Here is an 18403-nt window from a genome sequence, read left to right on the forward strand (position 1 = left end):
GGGCCTAAACACTCCTTAACCTTGAGAATAACCTGTATGAATATTACATCTTGCAGCCACTGTGCTCATTCACCTGATATTCCAATATCCACTATGTTAACGAGATCATTTATTTTAAATTGATTAATGTCCACATTAAAATCCAGAAAAATTATTTTCTTCCAAATCTATGAGGTGTCCAGAGGTTAATTGTCAAAATCCTGGTGATTTGTTCAGTATCGTTTCAATGACCTGTCAACTCATGATGCAAGCAGTATTCTGAAATCCCACACATGTTGATGTAAAACCCTCCTGACACGGTGACACAGTGGTTAGCACTGCTGCCTCACAGCGCCAGGGACCCGGGCACTCCACTAGTTACAGGTTACCATCCTGAAAATGCCCCTCTTATCCCAACTCTCTCTCTTCTTTCAGTTAGCCAATCCTGTATCCATGCTAATGTACTGCCCCCAACACCATGGGCTCCGATCTTATTAAGTAGCCCTCTGTACGGTACCTAATCGAAAACCTTTTGGAAATACAAATATATTATGATGCACAATCAATAACTCTCGAGACGAAGGGGAGTCATCTAGTCGGCTTTAATCAGCTAGAACTGTACCCAGCAGCGGTGATACAGAAAGTGAGGGCTGCTGGGACGGCATTGGTTCTTATACCCCGCCTCTCAGGGCGGGGCTATGTACATTATCCAATGGTAGACCCCTCGGTCTAGCCAATGGTCATTCACCTCTCAGGTACTGCAATACCTGGTATTACCACATTCACCCCCTGTTAAAAAAGAACCCAGCGGGGTGATGGCCAGTGTTACTGTGGCCTTTGCATGGTAGGACCAGGTATTGCAGGTGCCATAATGTCAAAGGTAACGGAGAAAGTTTTTTTTTCATGGTGCGGCAATCAGACGATCGGGTGGCCTGGTCGTCCTTCTGGAGCGTCTGAGTTTCGGCGACGATCCTGGTGGGGGCCCCGGCGGTTGTGACTCCGGGAACGTGGTGTCTTCCTCCCAGGCAGTTCGTCACCCCTAAGCGGCGCTGTAGGGGCGAAAAGTGGGCAGGGGGAGGGGCGCCTGCAGGGGGCATCGGTGCCTGTTCGGCGCTGGGTAGGGGTTCCGGCGGCAATACTGACCCTCCGGTCAGGTGCTGCGGGGGGGGGGGGGGCAATGGCACGGGCGGGCGTGGGGCTCCGGCGGGCGCCAGGTCCCGAAGGGAGACCGTGTCTTGGCGGCCGTCGGGGAATGCTACGTAGGCGTACTGGGGGTTGGCGTGCAGCAGGTGGACACTCTTGACCAACGGGTCCGACTTGTGCACCCTCACATGTTTCCGCAGCAGGGCGGGTCCCGGTGTCGCTAGCCAGGTGGGGAGCGAGGTCCCGGAGGAGGACTTCCTGGGGAAAACCAGGAGACGTTCGTGAGGTGTCTGGTTTGTGGTAGTACATAGCAGTGACCGAATGGAGAGAAGGGCCACTGGGAGGACTTCTTGCCAGCGGGAGACTGGGAGATTCCTGGACTGAAGGGCCAGCAGGACGGTCTTCCAGACCGTTGCATTCTCCCTTTCTACCTGCCCGTTTCCCCGGGGGTTGTAACTTGTCGTCCTGCTCGAGGCGATGCCTTTGCTAAGCAGGAACTGACGCAGCTCGTCGCTCATAAAGGAGGACCCCCTATCACTGTGGATGTAAGCGGGGAAACCGAACAGTGTAAAAATACTTTGGAGGGCCTTGATGATGGTGGTTGCAGTCATGTCGGGACAGGGGATGGCGAATGGGAACCGGGAGTATTCGTCAATCACGTTAAGGAAGTACGTGTTGCGGTCGGTGGAGGGGAGGGGGACTTTGAAATCCATGATGAGGCGTTAAAAGGGACGGGAAGCCTTTATCAGATGCACCCTCTCTGGTCGGTAGAAGTGCGGTTTGCACTCCGCGCAGATTTGGCAGTCCCTGGTGACTGTCCTGACCTCCTCGATGGAATACGGCAGGTTTCGGGTCTTAACGAAATGGAAGAACCGAGTGACTCCCGGGTGGCAGAGGTCCTCGTGGAGGGCTCGGAGGCGGTCTACTTGTGCGGTGGCACAAGTGCCGCGGGACAGGGCATTAGGAGGCTCATTCAGCTTCCCAGGACGGTACAAGATCTCGTAATTGTAGGTGGAGAGTTCTATCCTCCACCGCAAGATCTTGTCGTTTTTTATCTTGCACCGCTGTGCATTATCGAACATGAAGGCCACCAACCGTTGGTCCGTGGGAAGAGTGAATCTCCTGCCGGCCAGGTAATGCTTCTAGTGTCGCACAGCTTCTACTATGGCCTGGGCCTCCTTTTCGACTGAGGGGTGGCGAATTTCGGAAGCTGGAAGACCGAGACCCCGTTCGTGACACCGAAGGGAACCCTTAAAAAGTGGTAGAGCCGCCCATCTGCTTCGAAGGCAGCGTACTGGCGGTCACTATTACGGAGGGGTAGCTGGTGGTAGGCAGACTTGAGATCCACCGTGGAGAAGACCTTGTATTGCGCAATCCTGTTTACCAGGTCGGCAATACGGGGACGAGGGTAATGCTTCTAGTGTCGCACAGCTTCTACTATGGCCTGGGCCTCCTTTTCGACTGAGGGGTGGCGAATTTCGGAAGCATGGAGAGTGCGGGAGAAGAAAACCACGGGCCTGCCCGCTTGGTTGAGGGTGACTGCCAGAGCTACGTCGGACGCGTTGCTCTCGACCTGGAAGGGGAGGGACTCGTCGATGGGGCGCATCGTGGCTTTTGCGATGTCCGCTTTGATGCGGCAGAAGGCCTGGCGGGCCTCCGTCGACAGGGGGAAGGTTGTGGATTGGATCAGGGGTCGAGCCTTGTCGGCGTAATTAGGGACCCATTGTGCATAATAGCTAAAGAAGCCGAGGCAGCGCTTTAGGGCCTTGGGGCAGTGAGGGAGGGGGAACTCCATGAGGGGGCGCATGCGTTCAGGGTCGGGGCCTATGACTCCATTTTGCACTACGTAGCCTAGGATGGCTAGATGGTCAGTGCTAAACACGCATTTATCCTTATTGTAGGTCAGATTAAGGAGGTGCGCGGTCTGGAGAAATTTACGGAGGTTGGTGTCGTGGTCCTGCTGGTCATGGCCGCAGATGGTGACGTTATCAAGGTACGGGAACGTTGCACGTAAGCCGTACCGGTCAACCATTCGGTCCATCTCACGCTGGAAGACCGAGACCCCGTTCGTGACACCGAAGGGAACCCTTAAAAAGTGGTAGAGCCGCCCATCTGCTTCGAAGGCAGCGTACTGGCGGTCACTATTACTGAGGGGTAGCTGGTGGTAGGCAGACTTGAGATCCACCGTGGAGAAGACCTTGTATTGCGCAATCCTGTTTACCAGGTCGGCAATACGGGGACGAGGGGACGCGTCCAGTTGCGTAAACCGATTGATGGTCTGGCTATAGCGATGACCATCCTATGTTTCTCCCTGGTCTTTACCACCACTACGTGAGCCCTCCAGGGGCTGTTGCTTGTTTCGATGACCCCTTCCTTCAGCAGCCGTTGGACCTCGGACCTGATGAAGATCCGGTCCTGGGCACTATACCGTCTGCTCCTGCTGGCGACGGGTTTGCAATCCGGGGTGAGGGTCGCAAACAGGGAAGACGGGTCGACCTTAAGGGTCGCGATGCCGCAGACAGTAAGGGGGGGTATCGGGCCGCCAAATTTAAAGGTCAGGCTTTGTAGGTGGCACTGGAAATCCAGTCCAAGAACGGTGGCTGCGCAGAGGTGCGGCAGCACGTACAGGCGGAAATTGTGGAATTCCCTGCCTTGGACAGTGAGGTTCGCTAGGCAGAACCCTTTTATCTGCACCGCGTGTGACCCGGAGGCCAGGGAGATCCTTTGTTTTACGGGATGGGTGACAAAAGAACAGCGCCTTACCGTGTCGGGGTGGACAAAGCTTTGCGTGCTCCCGGAGTCGATCAGGCACGACGTCACATGGCCGTTGATGGCGATCGTTGTGGTGGCCTTCGCTAGCGTCCGGGGCCGACTCTGATCCAGGGTAACGGAGGCCAGCTGCAGCAAAGAGTTCTGGTCGGGCAGCGCGTACTCAGCCGTGCTGGGGGCTTGAGGCCCCACCCAAGATGGCGGCGGCGAGGGACAAAATGGCGGCGCCCACCCATCCAGCATGGTTGCCGGGGGGCAAAATGGCCGCGGCCGCGGGTCGCACGCTGCCTGGGGAGAGAAGGGCAGCGGTGAGCCTTGGACTGCCGGGACTTGAAAGAAAGGCTGTGCCCGTGGGTCGCCCGTGGCCCTAGGATAGGGGGGTGGAGGTGAGCGCTGGAGCGGGGCGTGCTGCGGCGTTCCGGAGGCGCAGGAGACCGCGGCCACGGCGCGGGGCGGTGGGCGCTGGCCGGTCGGGGCCTGGAGCGGGGCGTGCTGCGGCGTTCCGGAGGCGCAGGAGACCGCGGCCATGGCACGGGGCGGTGGGCGCTGGGCGGTCGGGGCCTGGAGCAGGGCGTGCTGCGGCGTTCCGGGGGCGTGGGAGACCGCAGCCACGGCGCGGGGCGGAGGGAGCTGGCCGGTCGGGGCCTGGAGCGGGGCGTGCTGCGGCGTTCCGGAGGCGTGGGAGACCGCAGCCACGGCGCGGGGCGGTGGGCGCTGGCCGGTCGGGGCCTGGAGCGGGGCGTGCTGCGGCGTTCCGGGGGCGTGGGAGACCGCAGCCACGGCGCGGGGCGGTGGGCGCTGGCTGGTCGGGGCCTGGAGCAGGGCGTGCTGCGGCGTTCCGGAGGCGCGGAAGACCGCGGCCACGGCGCGGGGCGGTGGGCGCTGGCCGGTCGGGGCCTGGAGCGGGGCGTGCTGCGGCTTTCCGGAGGCGCAGGAGACCGCGGCCACGGCGCGGGGCGGAGGGAGCTGGCCGGTCGGGGCCTGGAGCGTGGTGTGCTGCGGCGTTCCGGAGGCGCAGGAGACCGCGGCCACGGCGTGGGGCGGTAAGAGCTGGCCGGTCGGGGCCTGAAGGGGGGGTCTGTGGGGCTGCCGCTGCGGGGTGCCACGTGGGCCAGGGGGCCGCCGCGCGGTCGGGCATGTAGGACTGCGCGTTTAGGTAGGTGACATCCATGGACCCTGCCAGGGCCCGTGCCTCTCAGAGTCCAAGGGTGTCCTTCGCAAGGAGTCTTCGGCGGGTATCCGAGGAGCTCATACCTGCCACAAAAGCACCTCTTATTAAAAGATCCGTGTGCTCGATCCCCGAAACTGGCGGGCAGCCACAGTTTTGGCCCAGCACCAGTAGCGCCCGGTAGAAGTCTTCCAGCGATTCCCCGGGGCTTTGCCGTCTCGTAGCAAGCAGGTGGCGAGCGTAGACCTGATTTACAGGGCAGAATTAATGTCCTTTCAGTAGTAGGATGGCGGCATCGTAGTTTTCCGCGTCCTCGATAAGGGGGTAGATCCCAGGGCTGACCCTTGAGCGCAGGAGATGCATTTTCTGCCCTTCTGTGGGCTCACCTCCGGCCGTCTCCAGGTAGCCTTTAAAACCCGCCAGCCAGTGTTTAAATATAGCAGCCGGGTTCTCCGCGTGGGGGCTGAGTTGAAGGCACTCCGGCTCGGTGCGGAGATCCATCCTTCAAAAGTACTAGCTGATTAAATTGATGCACAGTCAATAACTCTCGAGATGAAGGGGAGTCATCGGCTTTAATCAGCTAGAACTGTACCCAGAAGCGGTGATACAGAAAGTGAGGGCTGCTGGGAGGGCATCGGTTCTTATACCCCACCTCTCAGGGCGGGGCTATGTACATTATCCAATGGTAGACCCCTCGATCTAGCCAATGGTCATTCACCTCTCAGGTACTGCAATACCTGGTATTACCACATATTACATCGACTGATTCCCCATTATCTGTCCTGCTCGTTGCCTCCTCAAAGAATTCTAATCAATGTGTCAGGCATGATTTCCCTTTATGAAGCCCTGCTTGATTATATGATGCATTTCTAAATGCTCTGCTTTTACACCATTGCAAACAGGTCTAACATTTTCCCAATGACAGAAGTTAAGCTAATTGGCATATTGGGGTTTTTTCTGTTCCCCTTCCTTTCTGAATAAAGGTGCTGGATAGGCAGTTTTCCAATCCTCTGGAACTTTTCCAGAATTAAAGCATTCTTGTAAGAATGACACCAGTGCATCCACTATCTCTGTAGCTACTTCCTTTAATATCCTGGGATGTAACCCATCAATTCCAGGAGACTTATCGGCCTTTAGCCCCATTGTGTTCCCTGGTGCCTTTTCTCTAGAGGTAGTTATGGTATTTATTTCCTGCCTCCCCCCGCCTGCCCCCACCTTCAACACTTTGCTTCTTTAATATTTTTGCAATGTTATTGGTATCTTCCATGGCGAACATTAGTGCAAAGTATTTGTTTCACCTTTCTGCAATTTCCTTGGACTGCATTATTATTTCCCCAGTCTCAAATGTTGACGCCAGTACACGCTGGCGCTCCCGCGCATGCACCAACTCGCACTGGCCGGCGGAGGCCCTTCGGCGCCGGTTGGCATGGCACCAAGCCCTTCGGCGCCAGCTGGTGCGGCGCCATCACCGCCGCCACCAGCCTAGCCCCTGAAGGTGTGGAGGATTCTGCACCTTCCGGGCGCCAGAGTGGTTCACGCCACTCCTCGGCGCCGGTACGGCCCGCCCCGCCGGATAGCAGAGAATCCCACCCCTTGTAACCAGGGGCGTGATTTTCCGACCCCCTGCCGGTTGGCGAGCCCCCCCACTCGATTCTCATGCCCGGATGGGCCGAATACCCGGCGCTAAAATGCCTGTCCCGCCGGCGTAAATTAAACCACCTACCTTACCGGCGGGACAAGGCGGCGCGGGCGGGCTCCGGGATCCTGGGGAGGGCGCGGGGCGATCTGGCCCCGGGGGGTGGCCTGGCCTGCGATCGGGGCCCACCGATCCGCGGGCGGGTCTGTGCCATGGGGGCACTCTTTCCCTTCCGCCTCCGCCACGGTCTCCACCATGGCGGAGACAGAACAGACTCCCTCCACTGCGCATGCGTGGGAAGCTGTCTGCGGCCGCTGACGCTCCCGCGCATGCGCCGCCCGGAGATGTCATTTCCGCGCCAGCTGGCGGGGCACCAAAGGCCTTTTCCGCCAGCTGGCGGGGCGGAAATTCTTCCGGCGCCGACCTAGCCCCTCAAGGTTGGGGCTCGGCCCCCAAAGATGCGGAGCATTCCGCACCTTTGGGGCGGTGCGATGCCCGTCTGATTTGCGCCGTTTTGGGTGCCAGTCGGCGGACATCGCGCCGTTTCCGGAGAATTTTGCCCCTCGTCTCTATAATGGCTACTAGATCATACACACTAACCTCAATTTGTGCCATTAATTAATTAATTTTGTGCCAAATGCTATGTATATTTAAGTAAAGAGCTATTAATTTTGCCAGCACAGTTGTGATATAGACCATCCCAGTGGTATAGCCACCACTTTCCCCAGTACTGATACCAATGCCCTAAGAGCAGAAACCCACTTCTCCCACACCAGACTTTGAGCCGCATATTCATCTCTCTAATGTTCTGTACTCAATGCCAATTTGCATGTGGCTCAGATAATAACCTTGGATGTTCTGTTGTTTAATTGAATGCCGAGATCCTCAAACTCTCTATGCAAAACCTCGTGACTCGTTCTACCTATATCGCATGTACCTACATGGGCCACGACCACAGGATTCTCCCCCTCCCACTGCAAGTTCCTGTCCAGCCGTAGCAGATGTCCTGAACTCTGGCAACACAGCCGGCGGGACTGATGACCTACATCCAAGAGTCTTAAAGGAAGTGGCGGCAGAGATAGTGGATCCATTGGTTATAATATTCCAAAATTCCATGAATGCAGGAAAGGTTATGGCGGATTGGAATAATGCTAATGTAACACCCATGTTCAAAAGGGGAGGGAGGCAGAAAGCAAGAAACCATAGAACAGTCAGTTTCACATCTGGTGTTGGGAAATTGTTAGAATCCATTATGAAGGAAGTAATAACAGGACATTTAGAAAGTCAAAAAGCAATCCATCAGAGTCAGCACGGTTTTATGAAAGGTAAATGGTGTTTGACTAATTTGCTCGAGTTTTTCGAAGATGTAACAAGCCAAGTGGATAATGGACAACCTGTAGATGTAATATATCTTGACTTCCAGAGGAATTTGATAAGGTGCCACACAAAAGGTTAGTACACAAGGCAAGATCACATGAGATTAGGGGTCATTTATTAGCTTGGATGGAAGGCTGACTAATGAAGAGAAGGCAGAGAGTCAGGATAAATGGGTCTTTTTCTGGTTGGCAAGGTGTAACTAGTGGGGTGCCGCAGGGTTTGGTCCCTGGCCCCCAACTATTTACAATATATATCAATGACTTGGATACAGGGATAGAAGGTACTGTAGCCAAATTTGCAGGTGATACTAAAAGAGGTGGGACAGTAAGTTGCAATGAGGAATTAAGAAATTTACAAATGGATATAGATAGGTTAGGTGAATGGGCCAAGATTTGGCAGATGGAGTTTAAAGTGGACAAGTGTGAGATTATCCATTTTGGTTGAAAAAATGGAAAGACAGCTCATTATCTAAATGGAGGGAAACTTCAGAGTGCAAATAAATGCTACAAGGTAATTATCTAGGCCCTGCTCCCCGGACTGTATTTACCCTCCCTCCGCTCCCGTGAGTATCACCCGCAGGTCTGCCTCTCTGCCCTTCCACTCATGCTTGAATCACAGCAAACTAGTATGCAAGTACAGCAGGTAATACGGAAGGCAAATGGAAAATTGGCCCTTACAACTAAAGGAATAGAATGTAAAAGTAGGGAAGTGTTGCTCTAACTGTATAAGGCATTGGTGAGAACGCAGCTGGAGTACTGTGTGCAGATTTGATCCCCTTATTTGAGGAGGGATGTAGTTGCATTAGAGACAGTTCAGAGGAGGTTCACTAAATTGATTGCAGAGGTGAGGGGTCTGTCTTATGAGGAGAGATTGAGCAGTTTAGGCCGATACTCTCTCGAGTTGAGAAGAATGAGAGGAGGTCTAATTGAGGTAAATAAGATGATAGATGATATTGACAAAGTAGACGTAGGGCGAATGTTTCCTCTTGTGGGGTAATCTAGAACGAGAGGTCATTGTTTTAGGATAAGGGGCAGCAGATTAAAACAGAGATGAGGGAAAATTACTCCTCTCAAAGGAGTTGTGAATCTTTGGAATTCACCCCCCAGAGTGAGGTGGATGCTGGGGCATTGAGTAAATTTTAGGAGCAGATTGACAGATTTTGAATTAGTGATGGGTTGAAGGGTTATGGGGAACGGGCAGGAAAGTGGAGGTGAGGCTGAGCGGAGACCAGCCAAGATCATATTGAATGATGGAGCGGGTTCGAGGAACTGAATTGCCCACTCCTGCTCCTAGCTCTTGTGTTCTTGTGTTTTTATGAACTCATGCTACTTGTTACATAGAACTGTGTCAATCCCTTTCGCTGTACTGTCCCCTACTACCGCTACCTTCTTATGTGCTCCCCCCTTGAATTGCTTCCTGTACCATGGCGCCATTGTCAGTCATCTCATCCATCCTGCAGCCCCAGCTGTAGTCACATCCTCCTGTCCCCGACCACTTTCCAATCCGAAAGATTCTATCCTCAGGGGTGTGACCGCCTTCTGAAGCAAAGCACCCTGATAAATCTTGCCCTACCTGATATGACGCGGTATTTGTAGCTCAGACTCCACCTCAATGACTCTGAGCAGAAGCTCCTCAGGCCGCAGACACTGAGTGCGGACGTGCTTGCCCTTATAATTTTCCTGTGATATCACGGCTCACATTGTTTTCAAAATCAGCGCGTTCCCAGACTCTTGGATGCTCCTCCCCTGAGAGTGTCTCCTCAGGACCGCCTCTTTGTTCCTCCTGCTGAAGGTTAGTAATATAGGCCACACTCCCCAGGCTGTATTTAACCTCTCTCCGCTCCCGTATCTCCTGCAGGACCGCCTCGCCACCCCTCCTCCTAAAAGTGAATTATGTAAGCCCGTAGGCCACACTCCCCAGGCTGTATTTAACCGCTCTCCGCTCCCATTAGTATCTCCCGCAGGACCACTGCTCCACTCCTCCTCCTAAAGGTGAAAGATGTAGGCCTCGCTCCCTGGGTTTTACTTACCCTCTCTCCGCTCCTAAGAGTATCTCCCGCAGGACCACTGCTCCACTCCTCCCCGTAAAGGTGAATGATGTAGGCCTCGCTCCCCGGGCTGTATTTACCCTCCGTCTGCTCCCGTGAGTATCACCCACAGGTCTACCTCTCGGCCCTTCCACTTGAAGGAGAACAGCTTTTCCTTATCTACTCAACTGAAACGTTTAATTGGTTTTCAGCTGACAGAACTCTTTTTAGAGAAAAAGTAGAGTTTGAAATAGCACTGTGTTGAACATTTTAATGTAGAATATATTGATGCAAAGTTCAATAATGCAGTATTTTAATAAAAGCATACTTTTATTCTAACGCGATCCAATGGCCAGGCTGTCCCAGAAAAGCAACTCGCTGCAGCGCAGCGTGGCCATTGAAAGCCGGACGACCCCACTCCCGGGATCTACCCGGCTCGCAGCGCCCCGTGAGATTCAACGCAATCTGAAAATCGTTTATTGTCACAAGTAGGCTTCAAATGAAGTTACTGTGAAAAGCCCCTAGTCGCCACATTCCGGCGCCTGTTCGGGGAGGCTGTTACGGGAATTGAACCGTGCTGCTGGCCTGCCTTGGTCTGCTTTCAAAGCCAGCGATTTAGCCCTGTGCTAAACAGCCCCTATCAGCCCCAATCTTGCGACATTGTGATGTGAAGCCCAAGGAGGGTGGCTACGCAGAGGTGCGGCAGGACGTACAGGCGGAAATTGTGGAATTCCCTGCCTTGGACAGTGAGGTTCGCTAGGCAGAACCCCTTTATCTCCACCGCGTGTGACCCGGAGGCCAGGGAGATCCTTTGATTTACGGGATGGGTGACAAGAGAACAGTGCCTTACCGTGTCGGGGTGAACAAAGCTTTCCGTGCTCCCAGAGCCAATCAAGCAAGACGTCTCGTGGCCGTTGATGGAGATCGTCGTTGTAGCTGTTGCAAGCGTCCGGGGCCGACTCTGGTCCAGAGTCACCGAGGCCAGCTGCAGTAATTGAGGGTTCTGGTCGGGCAGCGTGTAGTCGGCTGTGCTGCGAACCTGGGGCCCCATCCAAGATGGCGTCACCCATGGAGTCCGGGAATGAAGAAGATGGCGGCGGCCAGGGACTAAATGGCAGCGCCCACCCATCCAGCGTGGTGTCCGGGGGGCAAAATGGCCACGCCCGCGGGTCGCACGTGGCCTTAGGATAGGGGGGGTGGCGGTGAGCGCTGGGCAGTCGGGGCCTGAAGGGGGGGTTGCCGATAGTTGCTGGAGACCGCAGCCACGGCGCGGGCCTGGCAGACCCCCACCTAGTGGCCCTTCTTGCCGCACCCTTTGCAGGTGGCAGTGCCCGGTAGAAGTCTTCCAACGTTTCCTCGGGGCTTTGCCGCCTAGTCGCCAGCAGGTGACGAGCGTAGACCTGGTTAACAGGGCGGATATAATGTCCTTCGCCGCCTCCTCGATAAGAGGGTAGATCCCAGGGCTGACCCGTGAGCGTAGGAGATGCATCCTTTATCCTTCCGTGGGGGTGTCGGCGGCCGTGTCAAGGTAGCCCTTAAAGCAAGCCAGCCAATGTTTAAAAATAGCAGCAGAGTTGTCCCCGTGGGGGCTGAGCTGAAGGCACTCTGGTTTGATACGGAGATCCATCCTTCCAACTGAAGTTGTAGCAGATTAAATTGAGGCGCAATCAAGTACTCTCAAGACGAAGTGATTCATAACTGAAGGCTTTAATCTGCTAGAACTCTTCCCCAGCAGCTTAAATACAGAAAGTGAAGGCTGCTGGGATGGCACCGGTTCTTATACTCCGCCTCTCAGGGCGGAGCTATGTACAACAGCCAATGGTAGACTCCTGGGTCTAACCAATGGTCATCCACCTCTTAGGTACCGCAATACCTGGTACTACCACACGAGGATGTCACTGAACTTGCAGGGCCCGATTTCTACGGGTTCAGGCCGGCTCTGGAGGCATTTAAAAATAGTGGCTGGGGCCCAATTCCATGATTCATGCCCTCATTCCCGGCACCAACAATTTTCGCCGGCTCCGGATAAAGATACATGGGGGGTGGGGGGTGGGGGGAGTTTGCACCCCTGACCGGGGTTGGCTCCATTGCCAGGGGGTTGGCACCTTGTACCCTACTGCAGTTTCTGTGAGGTAGTCAAAATTGTAATCAGAGCTTCTTTCATAGGAGGTAGGCCATCATTTTGCCCATCCCTCACTGTCATATCTGAGTGTTGGTCTGGAATTACGTGTAGGCCAGACCAGGTACGGACGGCAGATTTCCATCCCTACAAGGCATGAATGAACCAGATGGGTTTTTTAATTGACAATTGGTGATAGTTTCATGGTCGCCGTTACTGAGACCAGCCTCCAATTCCAGATTTTGTTAATTCATTGAATACATGCCATGGCGGGATTTGAACCACGGTCTGGTAGACTGAACATGAGATCTCACATGCCACCAACCCCAGCATCAAATCAGCTTTGAGAGAAAAGCAGAGAGACCTTAAAAATGCCCCAAGCATTTCATTTTTTCAGAAAATAGGAAAAGCAAGGTACTGGATAGGCTCAATATATTGGCCACCTTGATGGTGTATATGGTACCTACTGTTACCTATTCCAGTTTCCATTCAAGCGTGGGCCTCATTGACTGGCGATCTGACCATGTGCTGCATTTCAGCCAAGCCTGACCAGATATCTGTGCTTGTACACACAGTAGTGTGTGGCTAGTTAGTGGATAGCGATGGGGGTGGGAAAGGATTGGTGGTGTTTGTTGCCCCTTCATTGACTCCCAGGGACACCGAAGCCAACTGTACCGCTCCAGGTGCCAGCATGTTTGACGGCTCAAGATGGAAGCATCAGACTTACAAGGTAACCAATTTTTTTTATACACACCAGGTAATCTAAGCAAACTCACTACGTCACAACCAGTGACCAGAAAGATACTCCCAGCAAACATCAGCAGAGATGTTGGCTCATTAAACTGTTCCTTTTTTTTCTTTGTTCTTGGGATGTGGGTGTCACTGGCTGGGTCAGCATTTGTTGCCCATCCCTAATTGCTCTTGAACTGAGTGGCTTGCTGGGCCATATCTATATCAATCACATTGCTGTTGTTCTGGAGTCACATGTAGGCCAGACCAGGTAAGGACGGCAGATTTCCTTCCCTGTTGGACATTAGGGAACCAGGGGCGGGATTCTCCGCAATCGGCGCGATGTCCGCCGACCTGCGCCAAAAATGGCGCGAATCAGTCCGGCATCGCGCCGCCCCAAAGGTGCGGAATTCTCCGCATCTTGAGGGGCCGAACCCTCACCTTGAGGGGCTAGGCCTGCACCGGACTGATTTCCGCGCCGCTGGCTGGCGGGAAAGGCCTTTGGTGCCCGCCAGCTGGCGCGGAAATGACTTTGCCGTGCGGCGCATGCGTGGGAGCGTCAGCGGCCGCTCACGGCATCCCCGCGCATGCGCAGTGGAGGGGTCTCTTCCGCCTCCGCCATAGTGGAAGGAAAAGAGTGCACCCACGGCACAGGCCCACCCGCGGATCGGTGGGCCTCGATCGCGGGCCAGGCCACCGTGGGGGCACCCCCCGGGGCCAGATCGCCCCGCGCCCTCCCCAGGACCCCGGAACCCACCCGCGCAGCCTTGTCCCACCGGTAAGAGAGGTGCTTTGATTCTCGCCGGCGGGACAGGCATTCCAGCAGCGGGACTTCGGCCCATTCGCGGGCCGGAGAATCACCGGGGGGGGGCCCGCCAACCGGCGCGGCGCGATTCCCACCCCCGCCAAATATCCGGTGCCGGAGAATTCGGCAACCCCCCCACGGCGATTCTCCGACCCGGCGGGGGGTCAGAGAATCTCGACCCAGATGTTTTTTTATGACAATCAACAATGGTTTCATTGATTACCATGAGACTTTCAATTCCAGATTTTTATTGAATTCAAATTTCACCATCCCGTGGTGGGATTCGAACCTGGGACCCCAGAGCATCACCCTGGATCTCTGGATTACTAGACCAGTGAAATGCCACTACGCCACCGCATCCCCCACTTCAACATGAACACAGGATGCATTTAAAGGCAAATTTGTTAAGTACCTGACAGCCTGGGCCTGTTCTTCCCCCTGGGCAAACCAACCCACTCACTAGGCATGTGGGACATCATGTTCAGCCAACTGGAACACCAGCCTAATTCCCACCTCTGGGAACAAACAAACTACTTCAGTCCCCTGACCCGTGTAACCTCCAGTGGGAGCAGCTTGATGTGGTTCATTCCGCCCCTGTCCCCCCTATAGGATTTAGGGTTCTGGATGCGGGCTAACGTTCCAAACAAGGCATGGAAAATCTACTCTAATAAATTGTGCATGATATACACTAAAATATACAACGACTTGACATACACCAAAATATGCAATGACTTTGTAAAAATGTACAAAGAAATGTATCTTTAATCGTACACAGCTTTTTAAAGTTCATGGATGTATTTGCATCTAAACATTTCATAGCTTCATAAAATATGTAAATGTATATCAATCCTTATAATCTGACTCTCAGCTTCAGAGAATCGCACCACTATTCCATTGTAAACTGTTTGCAGTAATAAGAATCGGAGCTATTCAGTAAAGGCAAATTCTCCAGATCCAATCAGGACATGAGGATAGAGTTGGTGGTGTGACTTTTTAATCTTCATCTTTGTGGCAGCAAAACCCACCCTCCGCACACCCCTGTAATGAGCTGGTGGATCCCTTCACAAGTGGATGTAGCCAGGGCTGGGAAAGATTTTGCTGCCAAGAGGGAGTAATGATATCTCTGTCTTCCACCCCACCTTTCTCCGCTCCCCCGCCCCCTCCCCAACCCTCCTCCCCCAGCCCTGGCAGCAGGTGAATCTCAATCCCCATTGGAGCCTAATCTGAGTTGATCTTAAAAGTAAATTACTGCGGATGCTGGAATCTGAAACGAAAACAGAAAATTGCTGGACAATTCAGCAGGGTCTGACAGCATCTGTGAAGAGAGAACAGAGCTAGCGTTTCGAGTCTGGATGACGCTTTGTCAAAGTTGACCATGTTGGCTGATTCAATGTGTTGAATTCATCAGTCTATAACAAACATGCCTATCTTTGATGCATCATGTTGCTTCAATTCCATCCTCACAATCCATGCTTACTGTTGACTATCCCCATTGGTGTTAATAACACAGATACAGAAAGAAAATGCTTTTCATCAAAAGCATTTTTACGAAATGATTTTTCATTCAATTGTAATTGAACAGAGAGAAAATGTTTCTACTTACAGGTGTACAACGCTGCTTCTTGCTCGAAGGCATCCACAACAAACAGAGCCAGGGCAATAGTTAATACCCTCTTCATCGCGCGTGTAAAATGCCCAAACTATTGGGTGCTGCTCCTGTTATTTAGTGTCACTCTGCCATGTGAGTACCCTGGCGCTTGTCCCTTTGTCGATCAAGATTCGCCTCCTTCGTCTTCAAGCTGCTTTTGCGAGACTGTTACCTGTGAATATCGCACCTGGGTGCCTCTCAGTGTGCTCACTGTCTCTCTGCTCGAGCCCTGCCCCCTCTCCACACAGACAAACAACACACTCCTCCCACTCAGCTCCAAATCTCCTTCTCCCTCTGTGCCCGCCCCCCCACCAGCTTTGATCGCGAGTCAGGCTGATTCATTCTGCCAGGAATTTCCTCCAAGGAGGGGTAAGCCTGGCGTTGCACCTGAAATTACACCCCCCTTGTTCATGGAGGGAGCCCAAGCTCCCTCTGAACTCAGTGCCGTCTGCCCAAACTCACGACGGGCCTAAATCAGGCCCCGGGGAAATCCCACACAATAGACAGGGTGCTCGATAGAGAGGGTGCTCGATAGAGAGGGTGCTTGATAGAGAGGGTGCTGGATAGGAAGGGTGCTGGATAGAGAGGGTGCTCGAGAGAGAGAGGGTGCTTGAGAGAGAGAAGGTGCTCGATAGAGAGGGTGCTCGATAGAGAGGGTGCTGGATAGAGAGGGTGCTGGATAGAGAGGGTGCTTGATACAGAGGGTGCTCGACAGAGAGGGTGCTCGATAGAGAGGGTGCTCGATAGGGAGGGTGCTCGATAGAGAGGATGCTCGATAGAGAGAGGGTGCTTGAGAGAGAGAAGGTGCTCGATACAGAGGGTGCTCTATAGTGAGGGTGCTCAATAGAGAGGGTGCTCAATAGAGAGGGTGCTCGATAGAGAGGGTGCTCAATACAGAGGGTGCTCAAAAGAGAGGGTGCTCGATAGAGCGGGTGCTCAATAGAGAGGGTGCTCGATAGAGTGGGTGCTCGATAGAGAGGGTGTTCAATAGAGAGGGTGCTCAATTGAGAGGGTGCCCGATAGAGAGGGTGTTCAATAGAGAGGGTGCTCAATAGAGAGGGTGCTCGATAGAGAGGGTGTTCAATAGAGAGGGTGCTCAATAGAGAGGGTGCCCGATAGAGAGGGTACTCGATAGAGAGGGTGCTCGATAGAGAGGGTGCTCAATAGAGAGGGTGCTCAATAGAGAGGGTGCTCGATAGGGAGGGTGCTCGATAGAGAGGGTGCTCGATAGAGAGGGTGCTCAATAGAGAGGGTGCTCAATAGAGAGGGTGCTCAATAGAGAGGGTGCTCAATCGAGAGGGTACCCGATAGAGAGGGTGCTCAATAGAGAGGGTGCTCAATAGAGAGGGTGCCCGATAGAGAGGGTGCTCAATAGAGAGGGTGCTCAATAGAGAGGGTGCTCAATCGAGAGGGTGCTCAATAGAGTGGGTGCTCAATAGAGAGGGTGCTCAATAGAGAGGGTGCTCGATAGAGAGGGTGCTCAATAGAGAGGGTGCTCAATAGAGAGGGTGCTCGATAGAGAGGGTGCTTGATACAGAGGGTGCTCAATAGAGAGGGTGCTCAATAGAGAGGGTGCTCAATAGAGAGGGTGCTCGATAGAGAGGGTGCTCGATAGAGAGGATGCTCAATAGAGAGGGTGCTCAATAGAGAGGGTGCTCAACAGAGAGGATGCTCGATAGAGAGGATGCTTGATAGAGAGGGTGCTCAATAGAGAGGATGCTCGATACAGAGTGTGCTAAATGGAGAGGGTGCTCGATAGGGTGCTCGATAGAGAGGGTGCTCGATAGAGAGGGTGCTCGATAGAGAGGGTGCTCGATAGAGAGGGTGCTCGATAGAGAGGGTGCTCAATAGAGACGGTGCTGGATCGAGAGGGTGCTCGATAGAGAGGGTGCTCAGTAGAGAGGGTGCTCGATAGAGAGGGTGCTCGATAGAGAGGGTGCTCAATAAAGAGGGTGCTCAATAGAGAGGGTGCTCGATAGAGAGGGTGCTCGATAGAGAGGGTGCTCGATACAGAGGGTGCTCAATAGAGAGGGTGCTCGATAGAGAGGGTGCTCGATAGAGAGGGTGCTCGATAGAGAGGGTGCTCAATAGAGAGGGTGCTCGATAGGGAGGGTGCTCGATAGAGAGGGTGCTCAATAGAGAGGGTGCTCAATAGAGATGGTGCTCGATAGAGAGGGTGCTCAATAGAGGGGGTGCTCGATAGAGAAGGTGCTCGATTGGGAGGGTGCTCGATAGAGGGGGTGCCAAAGGTTCTTTCAGCCTTAAGAGTTTAAAGTTTCACATTATTCATGCACATCAAACAGGCCTGTATAAGTTTTGCATGTGTTAAATGCCACTTGCACTTTGGGGGGACAAGTTTAATTGGGCCACCTATCTAGAATAAGGGGGAATTGAGTCGCAACATTGCTTTCACAGGGGTGGAGAGTGTAAACTAGCGTTCCACCTCTTCCAGTGCCCCGAGAGTTACCTTAATGTCAGAAAAATGCATTTAGGGAAGTAAAGGAAATGGGAAATAAAAATAGGTGCTGCCACCATTTTCAAAGTGAGCTGAATGGTTTATTGTTTCAGCTTCTCGAGAGGTGCCTGCACCTCAGGGTGATAAGTCTGATGATAGGCAATTTGCTTGTCCATACAGGGTGTAGGTTTTGTTTTTTTGGGTCGATGTGGCTGTCGCTGGTGAGGCCAGTATTTGTGGCCATCCCTAATTCATAGAATCACAGGATCCCTACAATGCAGAAAGAAGCTATTTGGCCCATCAAGTCTGCACTGAGCTTCGGAAAGAATACCCCACCTCGGCCCACGCCCCCGCCCTATTCCCCTAACTCCACCTAACCTTTGGGCACGAAGGAGAATATAATTCGGCCAATCCACCTGTCCTGCACATCTCCGGAAACCCACGCAGACACAGGGGGAAAGTGCAAACTCCATACAGACAGTGACCAGAGGCCGGAATCGAACCCGGGTCCCTGACGCTGTGAGGCAGCAGTGTTAATCACTGTGCCAC

At 53.7% G+C, this 18403-nt stretch overlaps 1 protein-coding gene across 7 annotated transcripts in view; it reads right to left on the reverse strand.

Moving 5' to 3' along the window:
- LOC140427679 (uromodulin-like 1) overlaps positions 1-15588 on the reverse strand; it is a 123439-nt gene extending 107851 nt beyond the window's left edge. For all 7 annotated transcript variants that reach the window (XM_072513166.1, XM_072513169.1, XM_072513168.1 and 4 more), the window contains exon 1: positions 15355-15588. In XM_072513166.1, coding sequence (XP_072369267.1) covers positions 15355-15430 — 76 coding nt within the window. In that variant the 5' untranslated portion in view covers positions 15431-15588. The remainder of the gene's footprint in view (positions 1-15354) is intronic.
- Between the last annotated feature and the right edge of the window lie 2815 nt (positions 15589-18403).

This window comes from Scyliorhinus torazame, chromosome 8, assembly GCF_047496885.1.
Source record: "Scyliorhinus torazame isolate Kashiwa2021f chromosome 8, sScyTor2.1, whole genome shotgun sequence".
In the NCBI taxonomy this organism is placed as follows: domain Eukaryota; kingdom Metazoa; phylum Chordata; class Chondrichthyes; order Carcharhiniformes; family Scyliorhinidae; genus Scyliorhinus; species Scyliorhinus torazame.